Below are 22,794 nucleotides of genomic sequence, written 5' to 3'. Positions count from 1 at the left end.
ATAATCATGTGTCAGTAATATATGTTTGTATAAAGTGGTAAAAACAAAACAGACACTCAACAAGACTCCAGCACTCTCTGTATTAAGTCTAAGTAGCAGTTTTATGAAGGCGATATGGCATGAGCCTGTGGTTTTTAAATCTGATCATGAAGAAAAGTTACTGGCGGGGGGGACTTGTTTAAAAGCTTGTGGGTTCCACCCCACTCTCCCAGAGTTCAGATTTAGTAGTTATCACGGTGCCCACAAATTTGCATTTTGTGCAATTTCCCAGCTGATACTGATCTGATGTTTATTGTTCCAGGGGACACACTTTGAGAATCGCTAGTATACTGACTTCAGAGTCAGGGACACCAGCACTCAAACTGCAGCTGGTCCACCAAATGATCTTAAAAAAGTAATTTTATTCATCATCTGAAAAATGGTAATAATGTTACCAACCAAAAAAATAATGGGAGTTTTAAAAGGGAATGCCTATATAATATTTGACCCTCAGAAGAAATCATATAACATTAATTATCTCTGATTATTACTTGTTTAGACCACCATGTAATAGGTGTTGTGAATTTTAAGTTTTGAGCGTATAAGAATGTGACTAGTAACATAATATATAAAACAAATATTACCATAGAGATTCTTAATTAGGAGCAGGGAGACATTTGTTCTTTTCCCCTGTGTTTTAAAAAATACTGCTTGTCTTGGTATCCAGATAAATATTACTTCCCCCGTCCCTGCTTCTCTTAATTGACTGCTATTTATGGTACATATATGTTCTCTCACCAGCCTTTTTATCTCATAGTGTAAAGAGCCTCCAATAAGCTCTTTTCCTTTCTATCTGCTCCCTGTCCATCAAAGTTTGCATATGTTTTGTAAGAATATACAGATACAGACATGTCAGGCTCTTTCTTTCTGGTGTGTATATGACTATCCAAAAACCACGTTTTCTTCCCCTAGAATATAGATATTAGCCTAATGTCAAATTTCCTAGTCATTATGGTCTTATTCTCTCTGTTCTTTATGTTGCTTTTTGATCTACTATCAATTTTCATAGGCTAAGGTTTGATCAGCTAGGTCTCCCATTGCAGGGTCCAGTTACCAGTGGATAAGTGAACACAGCAGGGAGTCTGTATGGAGTAAGAGAAAGTACAGGGCTGTCCAAATCTCCAGAGAGCTAGGAAAAGTAATTCGGCTCACTGCTAGTATCATTAGATGGCTGTGGTTTTAGACAAATCAGTTAACTTCTCTGAATCTCATCCTTGTTGAGAACATTGCCCCCAAATCACCAGTATTTACATCACCCTGAGGTTGAAGGTTTCATACTCATTGTGAATGAACATCATACAATTCCCTCATGATTCCTCACTTTTGGTCCTCTTCTGATTACAGAGTTCAAGGGTGTGTGTTCATATGTTCACCATACACACACACACACACTAAGAATTCACCATGTTGCTCACTGTCAGGGAATGCAGCTTTCTCCAACTAATGGCAGCCCCTGTGGCTTGTTGAGAATATGGGTTTTTGCCCTTATACAATGTAAGAGTCATCACTAAAAACTAAAAAAAAAAAATGAAGCTCAAATAAGTGGAAGCAGAGAGAGATCTATGGTGTTTCTGAGAGACTCATGTGGGAACATGACCAGATCAGAGATAACCTCCAGAGCTGGTCATTGAAATGAAGAAAAATGGACACATTTTAGCATAATTGAGGAAGGGTGGTAAGTTAATGGGTGTTTGAGTAGAGAGGGCAAGAGAAAGACCTTAATGACAACACTGGAATAATACAACAGGGCTCAAACTTTTATGCATATGAATTACCTAAAAGGGCATTTTAAGTCTATATCTAAAATGCTCTATCATACATTTAAATAATTGCAAGAATTTAACTTCTAACATATAGGCATTTTTTTTGGTAGAATTATTTCAAGATCTCCAAATGGCAATCAAAACAGTGTATACCCAGTTAGCCATTTAAAAATATAATCAAGCATTTATTTACTAGTTACAAACTTCATATTATTCTTTTCTTCTCCCTCAAATTATAGTCTAATAATGCATTTTTGGTAGAAAATCCATTTGGGTCACCCTATTATATTCCTCTGTGATAAAAATGCGTACATACCACATATTCAAACACAGTTATTTCCATGTCATTATAAAACCCTGTTAATATATTTTGTAAATTGAGTTTTCATTACAATTATTTCTTGTACATAGTTTAGCATAAATACATTGCAAACTTTGATACATAATTTCAAAACAAAAGTAGTTGCTACATATAAAAGTGAAAAATTGGTCTTTTCCAATTAGTTTATATATTCACAGATATATGTTGCTCACTACTAGAATGAGAAAAGTTTCAGCATCAATTCTATACATATTTTTTATGTTAAAGTGGTAAGAAACCTTATGCATAAAAATAGTGAAGAATGTTAGGTGTCTTGTTATGGCAACAGGATACGAATTTTTAAAATGTTTCAAGTTTGTGCCAGAAAATACATAATAATCACTAAAATTTTGAATTCCATCCTACCACTTAATTCTGCCCTTCTTCAAATTTTTGAAAGCAAAATATTTTAAAAATTAGAAAATTCACTTTTGGATATCAATATTGATATTTAGAATTTTCTCTTATTTGGTACTACAGTATAATGCACCCTTCAAAGATGTAAGTGAATGAATCAGAAATATGCTCTTAACATGGAAAATGAGAGAAAATGAAAGTTGGATTTTTATAAAAAGAAGCCATATGAAAATTCAGAACATTGAACTTGATTGCCATACTACCACCCATATACTTAGCACTCCTTGAAAAAGCCTCCATTTCTTCCAGTTACAAACAACTCACTTTGAAAATCACTGGGCTAGGGTGTGGGTAAAACTGGAAACAATGAGAGGTAGATCAGATTGTCCAGGGGGGAAATACAACACAGGGAGCAGGCTCAAGGCTAACAATGGAGACGTCCCAACACTGAACAGCAGGATATAACCCAGGTATGAGTTGTGGCCCTGGAAGCTTAACATTTACAGTACATTCTAGAAGTTGCTTTACTTCCTCTTTCCTTCCAATCTTCATATATATATTTTTCACTAATTATTAATCCTCTGCTGTAAATCCAAACAATTTTATATAGTGACTTAAAAATATTCATATGTGTAGATATAATATTGGTATACTGGCTAAAAATTTGCCTCTGAAATTTATTCTAATACAGATCTTCAAGAACCTTATACAATTCTTAATTTTACTTTAAGTCATTTTCCACTAAAAATTTAACTCCTGCCCTCAATTTTGTCTTTATTTCAGAAGTACTTTATAGCTTCACCTGTGTTTAAATGTTATACTCAGAACATTATTTTACTATATTAGCCGGTACTGCTTTACAACTCATTATTCTCTTTATCAGTTGCTGGCATAAACAATGTTTTTTGTTTTTGTCAAAATATCCAAAATTATTTGTCTCTTAATTTCTAAGAGGTTAGGATGGATGTTGTACGAGGTAGCTATTTCTTGGTGGATTACGTTAAGTAGCTTAAAACTGAATTGCATTTTTCTACTTGTATATGAGTTAATATCACATCCTACCCTATAATTTATTTGGCTAGGTCCTTATTTATTACTGTGCACAGTGAGGGTACTATTAATAGAGAATTTCATGCATCTTGTGTGTGAATTCCACCCTAAATTTTTGTTGTACTAGGCCTACTGCAGTGAGGGAAAAAATATCGTGAATTACCTGCTTGAATGTTTGTAATGCAGATTTTAAAAGTACATTTGGCTAGTTTCCCCCAAAGCAAAACTTGAAGAAACATATTTTTGTTTACTTTTAATAACTTTCATTCCATCAAATTTCTACCCTAGAAACTATGCATTTTAATAGTTACAACTTGTCCATAAACTTGTTTAGTAGTTTGTAACTCACTGGCCACCCAGTTATGAATTGTTGCCTGCATAATCCCAGCTGAGAGAGTTAGACATTACCCTTGGGGGGTCTCTAAAGCAAAAAGTGGCATGGGAACCTCTGGAGTAATTATTACCATTGAAATCATTACCATCTTTGACATCTTATCAATTTATCTCTCTGTGGTTCTTTAAAACTAAACAATAGCACTTGTAATAGTTCTTAAAACTAAATAACAACATCTTTAATAAGAGTGCATTTCTCACAGTGACAGATGCAGTGCTATAGGGCCAAATTCACCAGTCCAATTTTGGGTAGTGGTGATAGTCAACTTGGTTTTTAACTTTCAGTTCTATTTTTGTTTCAAACATTTTATGTATTTACTTTTGTGTAGAAGAAGTAGGGTGTAGGCCAGAGGTGCAGGGGGTGAGAAGATTCACCATAAAGTAGGGAGCAGAACAGGTGAATCTACTGAAATACACTGCTAAGGGGTGCAATGGGTGAGACAGGAGAGATTTGCTGTGCCATGTGGGTTAGCTCCCTGGCCGGGGATCAAACTCAGGCCCTAGCAGTGATAGCACTGAGATTTAACCCCTAAGCCACCAGGGAGGCCTCTTTCAGTTCTATTTATAAAATATAATATTGTTATTTATTTCTTCCATAGTTAGAAGTCCACTTAATTTAGTTAACTGGTATTAATTTAGACATTTGCTCTATTTGATTCACATACCAAATATGCTTTAAGTCTTGGCCATAACCCTGACATGTTCAGAGGAATTAAGGATCCTATGATGAGCAGAATATGAATTCTACCTTCCAGAAGCTTACAGTCCAATAGATAGACAAAGACAAACCAGATGTCCTAAAAATATTGTAAGATTTTAACTGTATTGAGAAACCAGAATTGAGATCTATAAGAAAAGGACATTTGACCTGTCAGTGAGGTTGACATGCCTGCAGAATGACACTTACCTGAGGGCTGCAGGAAAGAGACAAGTTCACTAAGGCAAAGAGGGAAAGGAGACTGTTAAGCAGCAGGACAATGTGTAAAAATGACCTTCCTCCTCCACATCATTTCTCAAGAATGTCTTAGTACTTTCAAAAATGTTTAGCTGAATGTGCAGAATCTGTACTGACCCAAGAACAACCTCTGAAAGTTTTAATTTTTTTTTTCAGTTAATCAGTTTGTTTTGTTTTTATTTGCTGAGAAGAGCAAAAATCTCAGTTACTTGATTATGCTCCTTCATCAAAGCTTTAGGGGAGCTCTTTTGTAAGATTTGAGTAAACAGAAATATTTGGAAAAGTTATGTAGAAGAAAAGTATATATGAGATGTAGTTAGTATGATTGCTATCAGAATTAATTCCTCTTTGAATTTGTCAAACTGGAAATCTTTTTCATAGGCAGTACTCACTACCTGACTCACCATTTATATACATAGAAGTTTTTTATTATGTGTACCTAAGTAGTAGCTACAATACATGCTAGGGCAGTTCAGTCCATCATGGGCTAAGTATTCGACTTAATGACCTACTTGAGGGACTAAGCAATCTGTATATATTTTTAATTTACTTTTACAGTTCAGAAATAATTTTCATTGACCTAAGAACTAATATTTCTCCAGTAAGTGCATATTTGTAGTCACATTTAGGTTGTAATTTTGATGCATTTGTAATTTTATATTCAAAAGACTGGAATAATCATACACTTGTTCCTTTTTCTAAACTTGTTTTTTCCTCATATTTTACTTAAAAATTGTACTTGCTAGTCATGTGTAGAGGCAAATTGTCAATAATGTTTTTTCAAGGTATTTTCATTTTTACAGAAGTATGCCTTTGAAGATGACTTGATTTAACTTTTTTCTTTTTAGTATAATTGATTTTCCCACCTTTCTGCAAATAGTAATTTTCCTATCATACTAGTTTTGTTTTCCTAATATTATAGCAATTTCAGATATAACACTATTGAACTTTTTTGTCATCTATCAAAAGATATGCCTATTGATTAGTTATAGAAAAGCCCTATTTTAACTGCCTGACTGTTTATCACCATACAAGTGCCACATGAATATAGATTTACATGGGCAACTCAGGGAGCAGTGTTGATTACACTTACAATAGGAATCATTACCGTGATTTTACTAAGAGCTGAAGCACCAACAAAATTATTTTCAGCCACCATGACATTTTATGTACAGATTATATTGATGCATTCGGAAACATCAAAGTTTATTAAATTTATTGCAGCAACTACCAAACACTTTAAAGAAATTCCTTCTATATTTTCCCAAAATAATGTTAACCTTGCTGTTAGCACTGAGGATATTTCTTCAACAACATTAGGTACTTCTTTTTGCCCTATCTCACCTATCTTTTTCTTTCTGATGGCTTAAGATTCTTGCTACAATTGAATAATTTAAAAAATGAATTTACTGTTTTATTTTCATATAATCCTAGCTGAATTTATTCTAATATATAATACATGCATCCACATACACTTTTCTCATTCTCTTCATATATATATATATATATATATATATATACAATGCTATAACCATTATCTTCTAGATACATACATATGTGCACACATCCATTTCATTTATTTCACAAAATCATAAACCTCACATCAACTTTTTTCAAGAATGTTTTCTAAGTTAATTCATTCCCCAATGCAAAATATGCCTTTAGGATATGTTATAACTTTTTCATCCACTACATCATTCCCTTTTTCTCTAAAATCCAGATTGCTTTGTTTTCAATAATTTTCTATTACTTCATAAAACAGAGCTAGATCCTCATAGCTACTTTAAAGTAAGTTGTCTTTCATTGAATTTATAACTGTTTTTATACCTTCAAACAGAGACATATATGAAGTTCATCATAGATTTCACCAATTTTTCACATAAAAATATAGTAGGAGGACCAAGGTATATTTCTATGAAGACATAGAACATCCAGGATTTGATGAATAAAAAGTCTCTATTTTTATAATGCATAGCATTTTCTTATATAATGAATATCAATTAAAAGTAAGAAAGCCCTCAGAAATATATTTTGGTTAAAACACCCCCCCCCCCAAATTTACTTTGGTCAAAGCAAAACAAAAAAACACATTACTCATTGCCTACTGGTGACAACTTAGTTGTCATGCCTAAAAAAATAACAATAGTGGTTATGCCTAAAAAAATAACAATATTGTCACAGTTGTTTCTTCCCAGGTTGGAAAAACACCTTGTTAACCTCAGTGATCTTGACAGTACATTAGAGATGAAGGTAAACCACTTTTGCACAGGCCCTCACATTTATAGATGTAGTATTTTTATGGATACAATAAATCTCTGTAATTGTCAACCTTTGCATGAAGAATACAAAAGGTGATGGTTGTTGCTATAAATTACTCCTGGGCAATAAATATTATGTGTTGAGATGGAACCTAATATCAGCTAGTGGAGTTTTCATAAACCCTCAGCCCTGGGTCATGATTTGAATGAGAACAGTGCTTATGGATTTGCTATTGTATCTAATGTGTCATTCTTGTCATTATCTTTCATCTTAATAGTTAACCTAAAGTACAGATTCCTAATTATTTTGATTCAGACAACACCATTAATTTTTTATACATATATTTAGACTTCATATTATAGCAGGCACTTAGATTTACTGTGCTTTAACCACAGCTGAGTAAAAAAGAGGCTTAAATATTAGAATAGAGTTATGAAGCTATGGAAAATAGGTATACAATTATCAGGAAACAATTCATCGCATTTTTAACACAGTCTTCTATAAATAGGGCAATTTATCAACTATTTCACAACTTCTACTACAACTGTATACCTCTTAAATTTTAAATTATCTTATGCTTTTAGAGCTATTTATACTAGCAGCCTGCTGCTCACTGTTTTAGAGTGAGTCATCAACATAGATATCTTCATTTTTCTACTTATAAAGCAGTGTGATTTTTTTTTTAGTTTCTATGGGTATAATTGATTCCGCATGTGATAAGCACTCTGAGTTGTGAAATATTAAACAACAGTGTTATAAACTTTTCTGTAGAATATGTTTAAAATCCAGGTGAAAGAAGAATTTTAGAGAGGTTATAAATTCTCTTCTAATTATTTGCTCTTTTCCCTTTGCCTTTTGTTAGGTCTTTCTCATGCCTGTTTATATCATCATCACTCTGAATATTTTGGCTTCTCTGTATTTCTCATTGTATTCTTTCTGCCTTTCTACCTTTTCTTTGAAGTTTCCTTCTTTTGGTGCTCTTCCTTTTATGTTGTCTGGGTCACTCAATGTTTTATGTCTTTTTACTGTAGCAGTTATGTTTTATGAAATTGTCTTGTAGATAAGACACTTAGCCCTCACCATCCCTCTGCCTTCCCAGCCTGTAAAAATAATAGTTGCTTTTTATACATGGGACTTAATGTTTAAAAAAATCACTTCATATGTATTATTTTATTTTAAATAAATATCCCTTTCAAATTACACTAATTTTTACTATAAGATTTATTTAAAAGCAGTGTTGTTATCTTAAAATATAATCTTTTGATACATTCAGTGTGTCAAGAGTTAAAATGAGTCCTCTCTTCCTAGAAGAGGAAGAGAAATCTTTGCCCTTTCATATGGAAAGATCAGCCTATGCCTCTTCCAAAATATGCAAAATTAAAATAAAGAGGTATTGAACATCCTTTCAGAACACAGTAATTTTAAATATAGGTGGTCTTTTCTCCTCCAGATTTCTCCTACTCTAGGTTTTGAGATCTAAAGGGCACTGAAGATTGCTTTGAATTACCTTTGTTCCTAGGTTTTACAATAGTATTCTTTTTTTAAAAAGATTTATTTATGCATACAAGAACTGGGGTACAGGCCAGAGGTGTGGTGAGATGATCCACCAGAGATAGAGTGGGGATCAGAACAGGCAGATTGACTGAAATACGCTGCTGAGGGGAGCAGTGGGCGAGGCGTGAGAGGTCTGCTATGCCATGTAGTTATCTCCCTGGCTGGGGATTGAACTCGTGCTGCACATGCTGTGGACAGCTTCATAGGTTGCATCTTAACCTCTTGCACCACCAGGGAGGCCCAATAGTATTCCTTTTTGTTATACTTAAGATTCAAGAGGAATGAGCAGCACTGTTGGGCGCAAGTGAGAGGATCCCCTAGATCAGAGCATCCCTGGCTGCCTCCCGAGTGGTACTTAGCCAGCTGCATTGCTGTCCAGGGGCCTTTCCAGTCACTGATTTCACATTTCACCTGAGACTCTGCTGTCCTTTACCTGGAGTAATACTAGAAACAATTGTTCTGCTTTCTTCCAAGATTTTAAAAGGGACTCAGTGGCATGTTCAATTGACAAGTATGCTAGTATATTTAGGTGGGATTTTAAAAGTGCCTTTTTGTTGTAATGCCTTAAACTTAAGGTTTATTTTCATTCTTTTTAAATATATTTATTTACTTTTAGCAAGGTTGTCTACATGTTTTATTTCTGCTTTCATTCTAGTCCAGTACTCATTTGGGAAAGATAGGAATATTTGTTATCATTTCACCTTAGTAATAATTGTAATAAAAGTAATAAGGAGGAATTTCATTGCCATATATTGATACAATTTTCTGAGTCCCCTCCACTGGGCTACAGACATCATTTAGACACAGCTTATACTGAGCTCTCCATATGTGCTAGGCACTGTGCTAAGCACTGGATACACATCATATCATTTAATAATTGTAAAAGCACTGTAAGAAATTATTGTCCCCATCTTTCAGTTGAAGAAAGTGATACCGGTGCAAAAAGGCACTCATTTCTTTTTAAACAGCTTTAAGTTTTATTCAAGCAGCAAACAAGGGACTAAAGAAAGGTCTCAGAATAAGCGACTGGTAGAGGAAACTGAACGAGTTCAACCTTTGCTCATGCTGGTTATTTTTCTGTCTGATTTTAAAGTCACAAAGTGGTTTCCCTGGAAGTAGGGGTAAGAGTACAAGTACTTAAAAGGCAGAAGGAATTTTAGTGTTGGTAAGAAAGACTCACACAAAGTAGTCTTTTAATTTTTAGAGTAGGCACACATTCATTCAAATGAATTAATTATCTGCAAATTAATTAAAATTAGTTAAATGGAGGCCCTACTCTATATCAATGGCATTTGAAGTGTCACTGAAAGAAAGAGATACTCTTCAAGAGGCTAGTGAGTTGAGAAATTTTTTTCATTGTCTTTGGAAATAATTAAATTCATGTTTCAGTGTTAATACAATGCCTAATAAAAAGAATCTTGTTCTTAGAAAGCAGGAGGGGACCTTAGAAGTCATGCAGTTTAGTCCTTTCCAATTAGGATGAAAATGAAGCCAAAGCAATGACCTTGACTTGACTCAACCATACCTAGAGGTCAAATTAGGTCCATTGAGAACATGCTTAGAAACAGACCCATCTCAGGATAAGGCATCAAAATTTATATTTTAAAATAGTGTGATTTTTTCTTTTGCAAGTATAATTTTCCTATGAGAGATATTTTAACCATATTATCAGATTTATTGCTACATATTATACATTAGTATTTTTCTATATTAGAATATGTTTTAATAGCAATAGAATTTTATCTTTATAAATGTAATTATACATTTACTTATCATGTATCCCAAAGTAATTATAAAAGCTATTAAATTATTAAATTTAAAATATTTTTTGTTAAAAGGGATTTACCCATAACTCCCAACCGAGAGACAGTATTATTAATATTCTTTTACTTGCCACTATGGTGTTGAGATTCCTAAAAACACCAAAAGTGGATCTACCATATGATTCAGCAATTCCACTCCTAGGAATCTACCCAAAAGACACAAAAAACACAAGGGAATATGATGAGCTTTGGTGGCGGGAGAACTATGGTGACCATATTTGAGGGGAGAAATCATGTGCTGTCAAAAATTAACAAGGATATAAGAAAAAGGCATGTTTTAAAAAATAAAATTCTGGAAAAATATTCTCTTATCATTTCATTCTTTCTCCCTTACATATATATTTTAAAGTTAACACAGTAATATATATATATATATATATATATAGAGAGAGAGAGAGAGAGAGTCTGACCTTAGTAATGTCTCATCATATTAAATAATGTTTTACCACATGATTAAATCTTAATATATTGCCATTATTCAGTTTCTATTCATGTCTTAAACTAGTTTATTATTTTAGATGGTTCTGATATTTTACCTAATAGCAGAGAGACAATTCTAATAGCAAAATATTTGTATTCCTATTTATATATCTTAATTTATTGATCAACTTCACAGTTTTCCATTTAATAACTAAAGTACCAGTTTATGGTGATTTTAAGTATTAGTGTCTTCCCACCATTATATTATTTAACGCAGAAAAAAAAATTTCCTAAGATAGATATACCTTTATTTTTCCACCTACTTAATTTTTAAACTTCCATCCACAGTGTTTAGTTTTTAGACATTTGCTTTTATCTAAATAGAAAAGTTAAATATTTCACCAAAATACAAAAATTAAAGTATGTTAAAGTGATACACTAAACTTTTATGCTTTTATTACTTTTATCATAAAAATGAACTCTAGCGTGATACTATTTAAAATGAGAATGGAACAAAAAAATACAGTAGAGAGTACACTAATTAGGTAATAATTTCAGCATGTTTGTTCCCTAGAAAAGATAAAAGCACTTCCTTTTGGCTAAGCATTACCCCATTTATCTCCTATGAAGGCAACTAGGAGAGGCCAGCTCACTGCTCTTATATAGGATGTGTACCATATATACCTAGAGAAAAACAAGCACAGCTTTCCTTCCCAGATGATAAAATTCCATTAAAAGATTTACATCGGAGGCAGCAGTTAAAGAGAAATGACCATGGGGATAGTCACATTTTCATAAACAATTTCCATGTTCACGAGAAGGGCCCCTCTCTTCCTGTAATCCTGATATCAAGAATCTCACAGGACTCATTTGTACTGTTCATAACTATGGGTTCTGTGGGTTTTTCAACTCATGCTTTACAAACAAATGAGCTTTTTCATTTGTTCCTAATGACTTTGGTTTCTACAAAGAGATCTTAAACTGTCCCCAGAGCAATCATTTTGCTAAAATGTTATTAGAACATCTTTACAAATTTAGCAACAAAAGGGGGTTTCATTAACAATGAAAATCATTGGGAACTGAAGGCCCTTGGCAAATTCAGTGCTCAACAATCTTGTTTTATTTCAAAGATGAGTATAAATGATCTTGTGAACTATTCATGGAGTCTTTATCTGGTGGGCGAGTAAGAAAGATGAGGGTTGGTGGAATGGGAAGAGACGTGAGAAAAATGATAGCTGTGACCCGCGACTAATTAGCTTTGCTCTTGCTCTCCCCAGGGTCTGCATGAACCTTAGGCAGTGGGACCTGCTAAATAGATACTGCCCTGTTTGTAGGTGGGATGTGGGGATTTTTCAATGCCCGTCAACAAGATTCAGCTTATATATGTAAACATGTATGTATTTTATCTCATAATCAAATTTTTAGTATTATGAGACAATTGCTAACAAAATTGACCTACAGTTTCTTACAGGGCACATTCTCCTGCTGTAGCCCTTCTTTTTTTTAAGATTGGTTTATTTTATGCATACAAGAACTGGAGTACAGGCCAGAGATGCAGGAGGTGAGAGGATTCACCAGAGACAGAGTGGGGAACAGAACAGGCAGATTGACTGAAGTACACTGCTGAGGGGAGCAGCAGGCAAATCAGGCGAAGTCTGCTGTGCCATGTGGGTATCTCCTTGACTGGCTGGGGATCGAACTTGTGCTGCAGTGGCTACGGACAGCTTCACAGTGCTGTGCTTAACCCCTGGTGCCACCAGGGAGGCCCCTGATGTAGCCCTTCTCGTAATCTGCAGCTGCAGCTTCAGATACAGAATTTGCCCTTTTCTGGGGCAGTTTGCTTCCAAAGCTTCCTTTGCCCTGAACACTTTTTGTTAGATTTCTTTTTCAGGATGTCCTGAAGCCATTTTTAAATAAATAATAAATAAATTGAATAATTATTCATCATTCAATTGCCTATTTTTTTAATATTGTTAGTATGTAGTATTATTCTTTCAGATAAAATCATCTTTTCAAAAACTGTAGTAAATCAATATCTATCTTATTTTCAATACTATGAAGTTTTTGATTAACAAAAAAGCACCATGGTTTGATTCTCTAGAATACCACTGAATGTCAGAGACATCGTCTACTGCACAGGAGTCTCACTGCTGGATGAGGATGTCTGGGAATTCATATGGATGAAGTTTCACTCCACCACAGCAGTTTCTGAGAAGAAAATATTGTTGGAAGCCTTAACTTGCAGTGATGATAGGAATTTATTAAACAGGTCGGTCAATTAATTTTCTAGATTTATTTGAGTCATGAAAGCATGCTCTGTTAATCAAATTGTTTTGGAGCTGTTATTTCCTTAAATATATAGTTACTCTAAAATATCTCTTCCCTAAGCTAAGGAAAATGGCCGTTTAACATGACTAAAACTAGTTGACTTGAAAGATATACTTTTGTTTCTAACCCATTATTTTACATATATGTTTCATATATATGTAAGATACATATGTAAGAATGAACTTCACTTTTAAAGGAAGTGTTTCCTATAAAGAATTTTAAATGTGAGTTTGAAACATCAAACCACAATTATGATTTTTTCACCCAAAGATTTTTTTTTTTCAGAATTTAATATAATACTTAAAATATTATGAGTTTGGTAATTCTTTCGTAAACAGAAAATTGTTCTATTGACAAATTTATAGTTACAGTTTTCAATGGACTATCCTTTTGAAGAATACTGCAAATTAAATCATGAAAATTTTTATAATTTTATAAAAATTTTTAAGTTAATAAACTCAAAATGTACCCAAAATTCTATCCCTTCAGGCTTCTGAACCTATCACTGAATTCTGAGGTGGTGCTGGATCAAGATGCAATTGATGTGATAATACATGTAGCTCGAAATCCACATGGCCGAGACCTTGCCTGGAAGTTCTTCAGAGATAAATGGAAGATATTAAATACCAGGTAGATATAAGAGTTCAAACATTTACACTTGAGTAATTGACAGGTGACATCTGATAAAGGGCCAACTTTCTGTGTTAGAATCAAGGTTCAGAAAATAGAATTTAATTTTAAAATTAACCACTACAGTACAATTCATAATTATTCTAATAATTATATAATATTATGCATTTATTAAAGATTGATCACTGTAATTATATGTAAAAATGGGGAAAGTGCAAGAGGTTTCCTTGTGCAACTTTCCTGGAAAATCTATCAAATTGTCCAAACTTGGAAGTAATTTTGTATAAAAAAACTTCTGTATGATAGAAAAAAGATTTCTAAATCATATATAATGGCTTTATAATCTAAAAACTTTTATTACTTCAGTAGAATTAAATTTCTCTTACATATCTCTTACACTATCTGTTACATAAATATCGTAAAACACCTGAAAGAAGGAACACTGAATCAATGTACTATTTTAGTTGCAATAGAATTCATTCCCAAGATTTCTTGTTTCATGGTAAGAGTTCTTCAGCCTCCCTTTTACAAAATGTTTCATCAAATATTTAAATATATTGTAATAAATGATAATTTATTACTTTCATAATCTCTATGGTATTTTAAAATTAAGTTTATTATAGAGTATGTAAATGCTGCATGATCTTAAACTTGAATGTCCCTATAGAATCAGAAAACCTACTGTTCTATCTCTTAATTTCTGGTGTTTAAACTTTATTTTCTAAAAGTACACCTTTGTTGTTTGCCCTTGCATAAAGATTCAATTGCCATGGATGTGTCATAAAAACAATTTTTATCTACATGTATTTCCTTGTCAGAAAGCACTGATTTTCCTAAAAGATACACTGACTTTTGTGGTGTTTCAGTTCGAATGTTGGGATGATTGGAAGATTAGAAATTGTTGTCATATAGTGGTAATCAGACAGAAGATGAAATTAACATATATAAATATTTCACTTAAAGTCATAGCAAACATGTGCCAGGGCACAAATTTCTTTAGAGAATGGTTTTGTACATCAGAGTTACTGTTATATATATATAGTTTAGCCCCTACCAAAATAATGCTAGGTTTCTGATATGCCTAATTTGGCTCACTGAGTGTCCATGATCTTTAATCCTAAGTAGAAAGGTTGAGGTTTGAGAACATCTATAAATATACCACTGTTTATCCTGACAAATCAAATCATCTTCCTGTACCCTGACTCCTCTGTCAATCTTTGACATTGGCACACTGTCCCAGGTGTTCCTTCTCCCTGCTCTGAAGAGTCCCCAAGATCTTAGTTGCCCATCTAATCACAGTCACTCCCAGATCTCTGTCACTGACTCAGACATTTTACCTAAGCTTCACCTGAAGAGAGTCAAGTAATTATGCTTGTGGTACAAGGATTATCTTAATATTCCCATTAAAAATATGAATATTGGTGGGATTATTTTCATGATATTTGGCTTCTAAGCATGCAAAAGGAGAATGTCAATTCAGGTGTAACTAACCAAAACTGTGTCCTAATGATCCTCAAGTTGGTCTTGCAGCCAGCCGTTCTGCCTTTGTTGGGAGCCTTCTTCCTTACAAAAAGTAGGGTGCTTTAAAGTAGAAAGTTTAACAGTATTTCTTTCTCAGGGCTTGGATTGGACAAATGATAATAAGTCTTAAATTTAATTTTAGATTTCTCTAAAACACTGTGAACTAAACCTGGTGGCATCTGATGGTACCCATAGCCCAAACTCTTTGTAGTCTCTCACTCCCCAGATGAATGATGTTCAATGCCCAGAGATCTCGGTGAAAATAACACATCTCAGGTCAAATGGAACCCTCCAGAAGGACTCTAAAAATTCTTTCTAGTAAAATATCTTTCTACCAGTATTTCTCAAATTATTATGTTAATATTAAGACTTCTTTGTATCTTTTGAGGTATGGAGAGGCATTATTTATGAATTCCAAACTTATCAGCGGAGTTACAGAATTTCTTAATACTGAAGGAGAACTCAAGGAGGTAAATATTTTAAGATTTGTTCTAATGCTTTTCTTTCACAAATGTGAAATTCCAGATGTACTTCAACCATTTTTTTCCCAACAGATTTTACCCATTTATTAAACACACACACACACACACACACACCCTGATATTAAAGTCTTTACTCAGTGCATTACTTGCAAAGATATTTTTAACATGTTAAATATGAACTATCTGGGAGAGAGATTTCAATGTAATGGTTATCAAACTGAGAGAATCCAAACCCATTCTCAAATTCTTTGATCCAATCAACTGCTCTTTAACTGTGAACATACATTCACATCCTGGAAACAACAAAACTAGGCTCTCAAAAGAACTCTGTGATTTACTGCAGGGGCTGAATTTGGTGTTTGGTGTTGAGGTGTAGAAATTGAGTCTCACTGCTATGAAGTCACCTCTATACAGACAATGGATAGATAACTGGATGTGATGATGAAGTTTCTTGCTCTCTAGTTCTATTAAATGGAATGAATTCATATATATGTGGAATGAATTCATATATATGTGGAGTATATCTGGAAATATATAGTGGAATTAATAGTATATTTAATGTTTGTACAGTCCCAAATGAATTTCATTAATGAAAATTGTTTCAATTATTTAAGGATTAGTGTGCAGTTGGCAGAGTATCTAATATTTTTCATTTCTTTCTCTGGAAATTTGTAACAGCTAATTTTTTTTGTTCTTGTTGCTGTTTTTTTTCCCCCATGAGTTCATAGCCCTAATGAAGTGGGGTATGAGATGGCGAGGGGTAGGTTAATAGGTAGCTAAAATGAGCGAAATATGGATACTTTTGATTGATTTAAATCAGCTGGACTTCAGAAATCTTCTACTTTCTCGTCTACTGCTCTCCGCTATAAAAGATAGCTGAGATTTGATATTGAGAATCACAGTCTCCGCAGTTTTTGCTGATGGAAAGTCTGATGCTGTGACCCAGAGCTAATCACTCTGAGCAGCATTCTCTCAGCAGCAGCAACCCTGGCACCATCCTTAATATCTTCCAATAATGCCCAGTTTCATATGATCATCTCCGGTGCACTAACTTGGATTCTTCACACTTTGAGCTAAACTAAGCTAAGTCTCTGATTGTAATGATTTGAAATTCAATTTTTATCCCTGCTATGTGTGTTTCCAACCCTGAAGGATTTGGTTTTGAAAATTCCAACACGTTTTACTATTTTTTTTTAATAAAGGAAGAAGCTAAATAGATTTCTTTCCTATCTGTAGGAAACAGAAAGAACAGTAAATTAATGATTGCTTTCAATTTTCTTAGTATTTAAATGAAGCACATCTAATTCCATAATTTTATGTTAAACAATCTGGGAGTAAAACTTTCCTTTAGTCACAACCTGTGAGTCATTACAGTGAACACAGAGGTGAAAAATATCTTCCCTCGTCTCCCCTCCACCTCTCCTCTGCCCTCCTGTCTCCAACACCCTTCCTTCTCCGTCATCTTGCCTGTGTTTGTCCCATTTACTCTCTTTACTCCTGCTTCTGCCTCGTCCTTCCTTCCCTCTTTTGCCCTCTAAGTCTGCCTTTCATATTTCCCTTGCTTCTGTAATACCAAGGCCATGGAAAAACATCTTTTCAATGGACATTTAATTGATTTTATCATATAATGACCGTTTTATTTTACATATTTCACGGACACATTTTTCACACTTGGCTTGTCATTTCAAATATTCCAAAATGCCCTCATAATGAAAGATACAATTTCAAAACTGAAATTAAATCGTGGCTTTCACTCTGTTATCTACAAAGCTGCCCACTTCACAATACAGACTCTCCTTGGCATGAGTGATGAATCCCTTCATGACAGAGCTGCTTGCTCTGACTTTCTAGTTTTAACAACTGGTGCCTGGAGCTTTTCCTGCATTCATCATTTAATCTTCATCTACAAGGTTGGGAACCAGTATTGTCAGGTGGGATGGGCATTTAATTTGTATTGTTGATAACTCCCATGAATATAAAGGGACTGAGGAAATTCCAATCAAATTCTTCCATAACCAATGACCATGTAAGCAGAAAAGCCAATATACTCCCTTGAGATATGGCATGTTCTCATTTCAAAAGTTTATAGATCAAAAGGGAATCAGCATCTTTATGAATTTTAAAAACTTATCTGAGATTTTAATGATCCCCATCCGCTGTACAGTCATTCAGTAGAGAAACATATCGTTCCACGATTTCTTCCCTAAAATTGCATTCTAGTACCTGAAACTAGCAAATTCCTTTTAAATATATGGCTCTGGCAATTTGAACAGTATGAATCCATGAGACAGTTCATCATTTTTTTAAATATCAAACTAATGGACTCATAACCTCATGGAAGATCAGAGGCCATACTTTCCATTCTAATGTCCATTAAGCAACTCTCCCCACACCCATTTTCCTGCCTCTTGAACCTAATATACAGCACAGTTGTAGAAGAACATTACCCTGTGCTTCACAGATATCCCATGAACAGTTTTAATGCTACAGATATAAAGGGGCACTAGCCAATTTTGTTCATTTGTGTAGATACTATGAGTATACTATGTCTTGTAATTTATTCTAAGAATAATTTGTTTAGGTTCTGGGTACCATAAAAGTTTTTTAAATGCTAAACTTTTTTTTTTAATTTTATCATTGCTCTATTTTTCTTTCAAATTATATTCATTGGGGCAAAGTGTTTTACATCCTTGTATCTGCTTTGGGGGTCATAGGTTATGCAATGCTTATAATAAATTAACAAACATGCCTAGAAATGTTATGCTAAGAGAATGGAGCACAAACAATTCTGACATCTAACTAATGTTATTTTATATATGTGTCTAAGCTTATAACATTCTTAAATGAAAGCATAAAATGGCATACATATTTTAGGAGTCACAATTAAAAAAAAAAAAAGCTTAATAGCCATACAGACCTAGCAAAGAGCCATAGAAATAAGCAAACTGGAATGTCAAGTGCCTTCACTCTGCCCACACCTTAGCGGGCATGGGGCAGCGCTCTGGGAGGCAGTATGATCACTCTCTAGGGCCAGATTGAAGATTATTCTGCCAACATGTTTGCCAGAAGACCTGGGGAGGAACATGGAACATCAGATCAATTTATGCCAAGTATGGAGAGTGGACCAGATGCTGTGTTCTGATGAATGAGCTGCTCCTAAGATGCATGAGTCACCTCAGTCTCTCCAAGCTCAAGAGGGAAGTATTTAGTGTGTTTAAATAGTGGTTTAAGAAAGCCATCCCTTATATGTGGAATATATAGAAACTAAACAAAGGGTCAGATAAAGACAAGTATAAAAATTAACCCTGGAAAGCTGACTACAAAACTGTAGCATCCAGAACTCCAGGGCGGGGAGCAGTGGAGGAGGTGAGAACTGAGAAGGGAGCACTGTGGACTATGGTGGTGGACTGTGGGTGATTTGTGGCAGGAGCACGATGGTAGCTATTCCTGAAGGGGGGATCCTGTACCTCCAAAATGCCAACAGTCATTTAAGCAAATGTTTCCTTGTTTGAAAAAGAAAATGTATCCTTAGACACCCACCAGCTATATGTTGTAATGAGCGTTCTCTTGCAGATTAATTTGACCTACTATCTTTTTATCAATAACATGTTCATATTCAAACCCACAGTTTGCCTTTGAGAAAGACTTAAGAGTTTTACTTGATTTGTTCAGGCTGGCTTGCTACCTGTCAAGAGGTCATGAGTCAAAGTTGTGTAAGGGTCGCTTTTCACTATTACTATATTCAGTGACTGCCTAGGGAAATATGTAATAATGCAGAGAATACTTTAAAAGAAACAGGTGTGTTTTTTTCCCTGATTGACATATATTATGCAAATGAGGCCACTATAGTATACACCTGTAACATACAGGTGTACACTGTGATATACATTTTATAATCAATTAGAACACAAAATTCAAAGCATAGATCAACTTGTATTATTTGTGACTTCAGGGATGCAGACTGAATGAATCTGATTATAAATATGTAAATGCAAATGAACTATTGGATTGGATTAATCTGCTACAGTTTAATATGGAAAGCTGTCTGGAGGTTCCTCACTCTACTAAAAATGGAGCTACCATGTGACCCAGCAATTCCACTACTAGGGATCTACCCAAAGGACACAAAAACATTGATTCAAAAGAACACCTGTACCCCCTATGTTTATTGCAGCACTATTTATAATAGGTAAAACCTGGAAACAACCCAAATGCCCAAAAATAGATGATTGGATCAAGAAGAGATGGTATATATACACAATGGAATATTATTCAGCAATCAAAAAAGGATAAACTCATGCCATTCGCAGCAACATGGATGGAGCTAGAAGGAACTATGCTCAGTGAAATAAGCCAGAAGGAAAAAGAAAAATATCGGTTTCACTTATAGCAGGAATATAGGGGAACCAATAAGACATCAGTGTAAAAAAAAATAACAGTACAAAACACAACAAAGCAAAAACAATTACAAATCAGAGACATCCTGCAGGGGAGGGAGAGGGATCGGAGGGAGGGAGGAGCACAGGGGACTGTGGTGATGGTGCACGGGTGCATTGGGGAAGGAAATTCTATGGGAACTATACCTGAGGGGGTGGGCGGAAGCAAATATTGTTTGAAAAAAAATAAAAAAATAACCCCCCCAAAAAAATTCTGAGAGCATAAAATTAAAAATATATATATATATGAATCAAGTGTTTCCATTAGACTCCCTACTTACATGTATACATATTTCCAGATATGTATGTGTGGCACTGTGCCTGCACTATTAGAAATATTCAGTCCAGTCTAAGCTCCCTTCTTTTCTTCCTCTCTTTGTACTGTATATATATTTGATCAAGTGTTGAGTCAGTTTTAAGGATAGCACTGACAAAACTCTATTATACATGGATGTTTTACATGTATGTTGGGATAGTATAGTGATTTCCAAGTCTTGAAAAGGATCTGTCAATTGCTCTGCTATGTGTTTATTGCTAATACTGCTGGGTACAGAGTTTTTGGGAAAGTGGAGAACCCATCAGAATCATGTAATCAAAGTAACACTCTCATAAACAACCAAGTTAGCCATGAACCAATTTCTTGATTAGTTCAGAAAGTATAATTAGCTGCACTTTAAATGCCCCTATTCCCATTTCTCCCTGTCCCTGAGCCAATCTTGACGCACTACAGTTCCCTCCTGGTATAGCTTCCGCGTGGCGCCCACCTTGTGATGAGTCACACCCCACACTAATTATACCACATAATGAATCTGTGTTGCAGTTGATTTTTCACATTTGTCTATTAGGTTTGCAATTGGTTAGTTGCCAGTTTCTTGAGACATACCAAACATAATGGAAAACTTCTAGTTTTTAATCTTGCAGTAAAATCCCTGATTATTCCCAGAATATGTGGACCCTTTAGAGAAAATCTTACAGCCATAGAAACTGGGACAATATGTTTTAAAATTATGATTCATTTTAATTAAATGCTCAAAATCTCAAGCTAACTGTGACCACATTCCTCTCTTATTCTTTCTAAATCTGGCTACTCAGGTGTTTGCAATATCATTAATCACACAGTATTCACAGCATGGGAGTTTTTCTACACCACCCAATATCTTTAGTAATCTTTTGCCTTCATAGTCATAGCGTCAAGATCTCATTCTGCTTATTGGAAAATGACAAAATAATTTTCTCTCTGGAAACAAAAACTTAACTTTAATCTTTATGTTCAGTTTTTAAGTTTATTTTGTATACTGGCTATCCCCAGTAATTAGAATGAGTCTTTGTCACAACCCCATCACCCCATTGTGAAAAGATAAATAAATGTTCTAATATTTATTTTTGAAAGAAGCTGGATTTGGAGCTATTTATACTGTAATGTCCTCTCTTTTCCCTTTTTGCTTCCAAAAGCAATTACATCATAGGCTCATGGACACAATAATTAAATTGCATTGCATTACCAAGCCCCTCCATATATTAAAAGCTACCTTCCATAGTGGTTGTGGCACTTTTGTTTCAAGTAGATTCTTGTCCTATATGTTGATCATTAATTCATTTTAAAATGACATGAGTCTGTTCTAGGAACATACATATTTGAACTTTTTGGAATTTCTATTTCCAGCTAAAGAACTTCATGAAGAACTATGATGGAGTAGCTGCTGCCTCTTTCTCAAGAGCTGTGGAAACTGTCGAAGCCAACGTGCGCTGGAAAATGCTGTATCAAGATGAGCTGTTCCAGTGGTTAGGAAAAGCTCTGAGACACTAATATGTTCCCCTTATAAACTATTCATCTCAGAATTTTGTAAGAAGATCCGCTTTTTGTGGAATGAGGAAAACTTACTATGTGAAAATAGCCGGATTTTCAGTGTTAACATGTGGGAGGAATTTTTTTTTTTTAATTTTTGGTTTGGGGGGAATTTTTGTTGTCGTTTCATTAATTGTTTTGTTTTTCTACTGGGTATTCTTCTCTACAGAAACTCCTGCAAGTGAACCTAGCCATGATTGCTTCAGCTGTACATTCCTTGCTGTACAGGACCAACTATGATAGTGGTGCATGTCGATGTTGCAGTCAGTTTGGAAAACATATTCAGAATATTTTTGTGCATGGTTGTATGGTCCTGCCTTGTTCCAGCATGCTTATTTAAAGTGTCCAATGTTGTATGTGAATATATGTTTTATCTAGGATGGGCATTATGCAAAAGCACAAAGATTATCTATGACAATCAGTGTTGCAATGAAAGAAAACCTGAAAAATGAAATTGTATTCTTTGTCCTGGGCAATGTGAGAGATAAAAAAGCCCTTTAAATGATTACTATCACTTATTTCAGCACTTAGATTGTCAATAATTACTGTGTTACTAACTCATTTTCTTTGAGTTAAA

General features: G+C 34.3%; 1 protein-coding gene across 1 annotated transcript in view; it reads left to right on the top strand.

Moving 5' to 3' along the window:
- Positions 1 to 22,432, top strand: part of TRHDE (thyrotropin releasing hormone degrading enzyme) — a gene marked incomplete at its 5' end in the record, with an annotated part of 360,848 nt that extends 338,416 nt beyond the window's left edge. Inside the window, 4 exons of the mRNA XM_084255346.1 lie at positions 13,076 to 13,243; positions 13,792 to 13,932; positions 15,842 to 15,923; positions 22,035 to 22,432. Coding sequence (XP_084111472.1) covers positions 13,076 to 13,243; positions 13,792 to 13,932; positions 15,842 to 15,923; positions 22,035 to 22,178 — 535 coding nt within the window. The 3' untranslated portion in view covers positions 22,179 to 22,432. The remainder of the gene's footprint in view (positions 1 to 13,075; positions 13,244 to 13,791; positions 13,933 to 15,841; positions 15,924 to 22,034) is intronic.
- Positions 22,433 to 22,794: the final 362 nt, after the last annotated feature.

This window comes from Talpa europaea, assembly GCF_964194135.1.
Source record: "Talpa europaea genome assembly, chromosome: 15".
In the NCBI taxonomy this organism is placed as follows: domain Eukaryota; kingdom Metazoa; phylum Chordata; class Mammalia; order Eulipotyphla; family Talpidae; genus Talpa; species Talpa europaea.
Note: the sequence above shows the minus strand (reverse complement) of the source record. Positions and strands in the feature narration are given on the sequence as shown.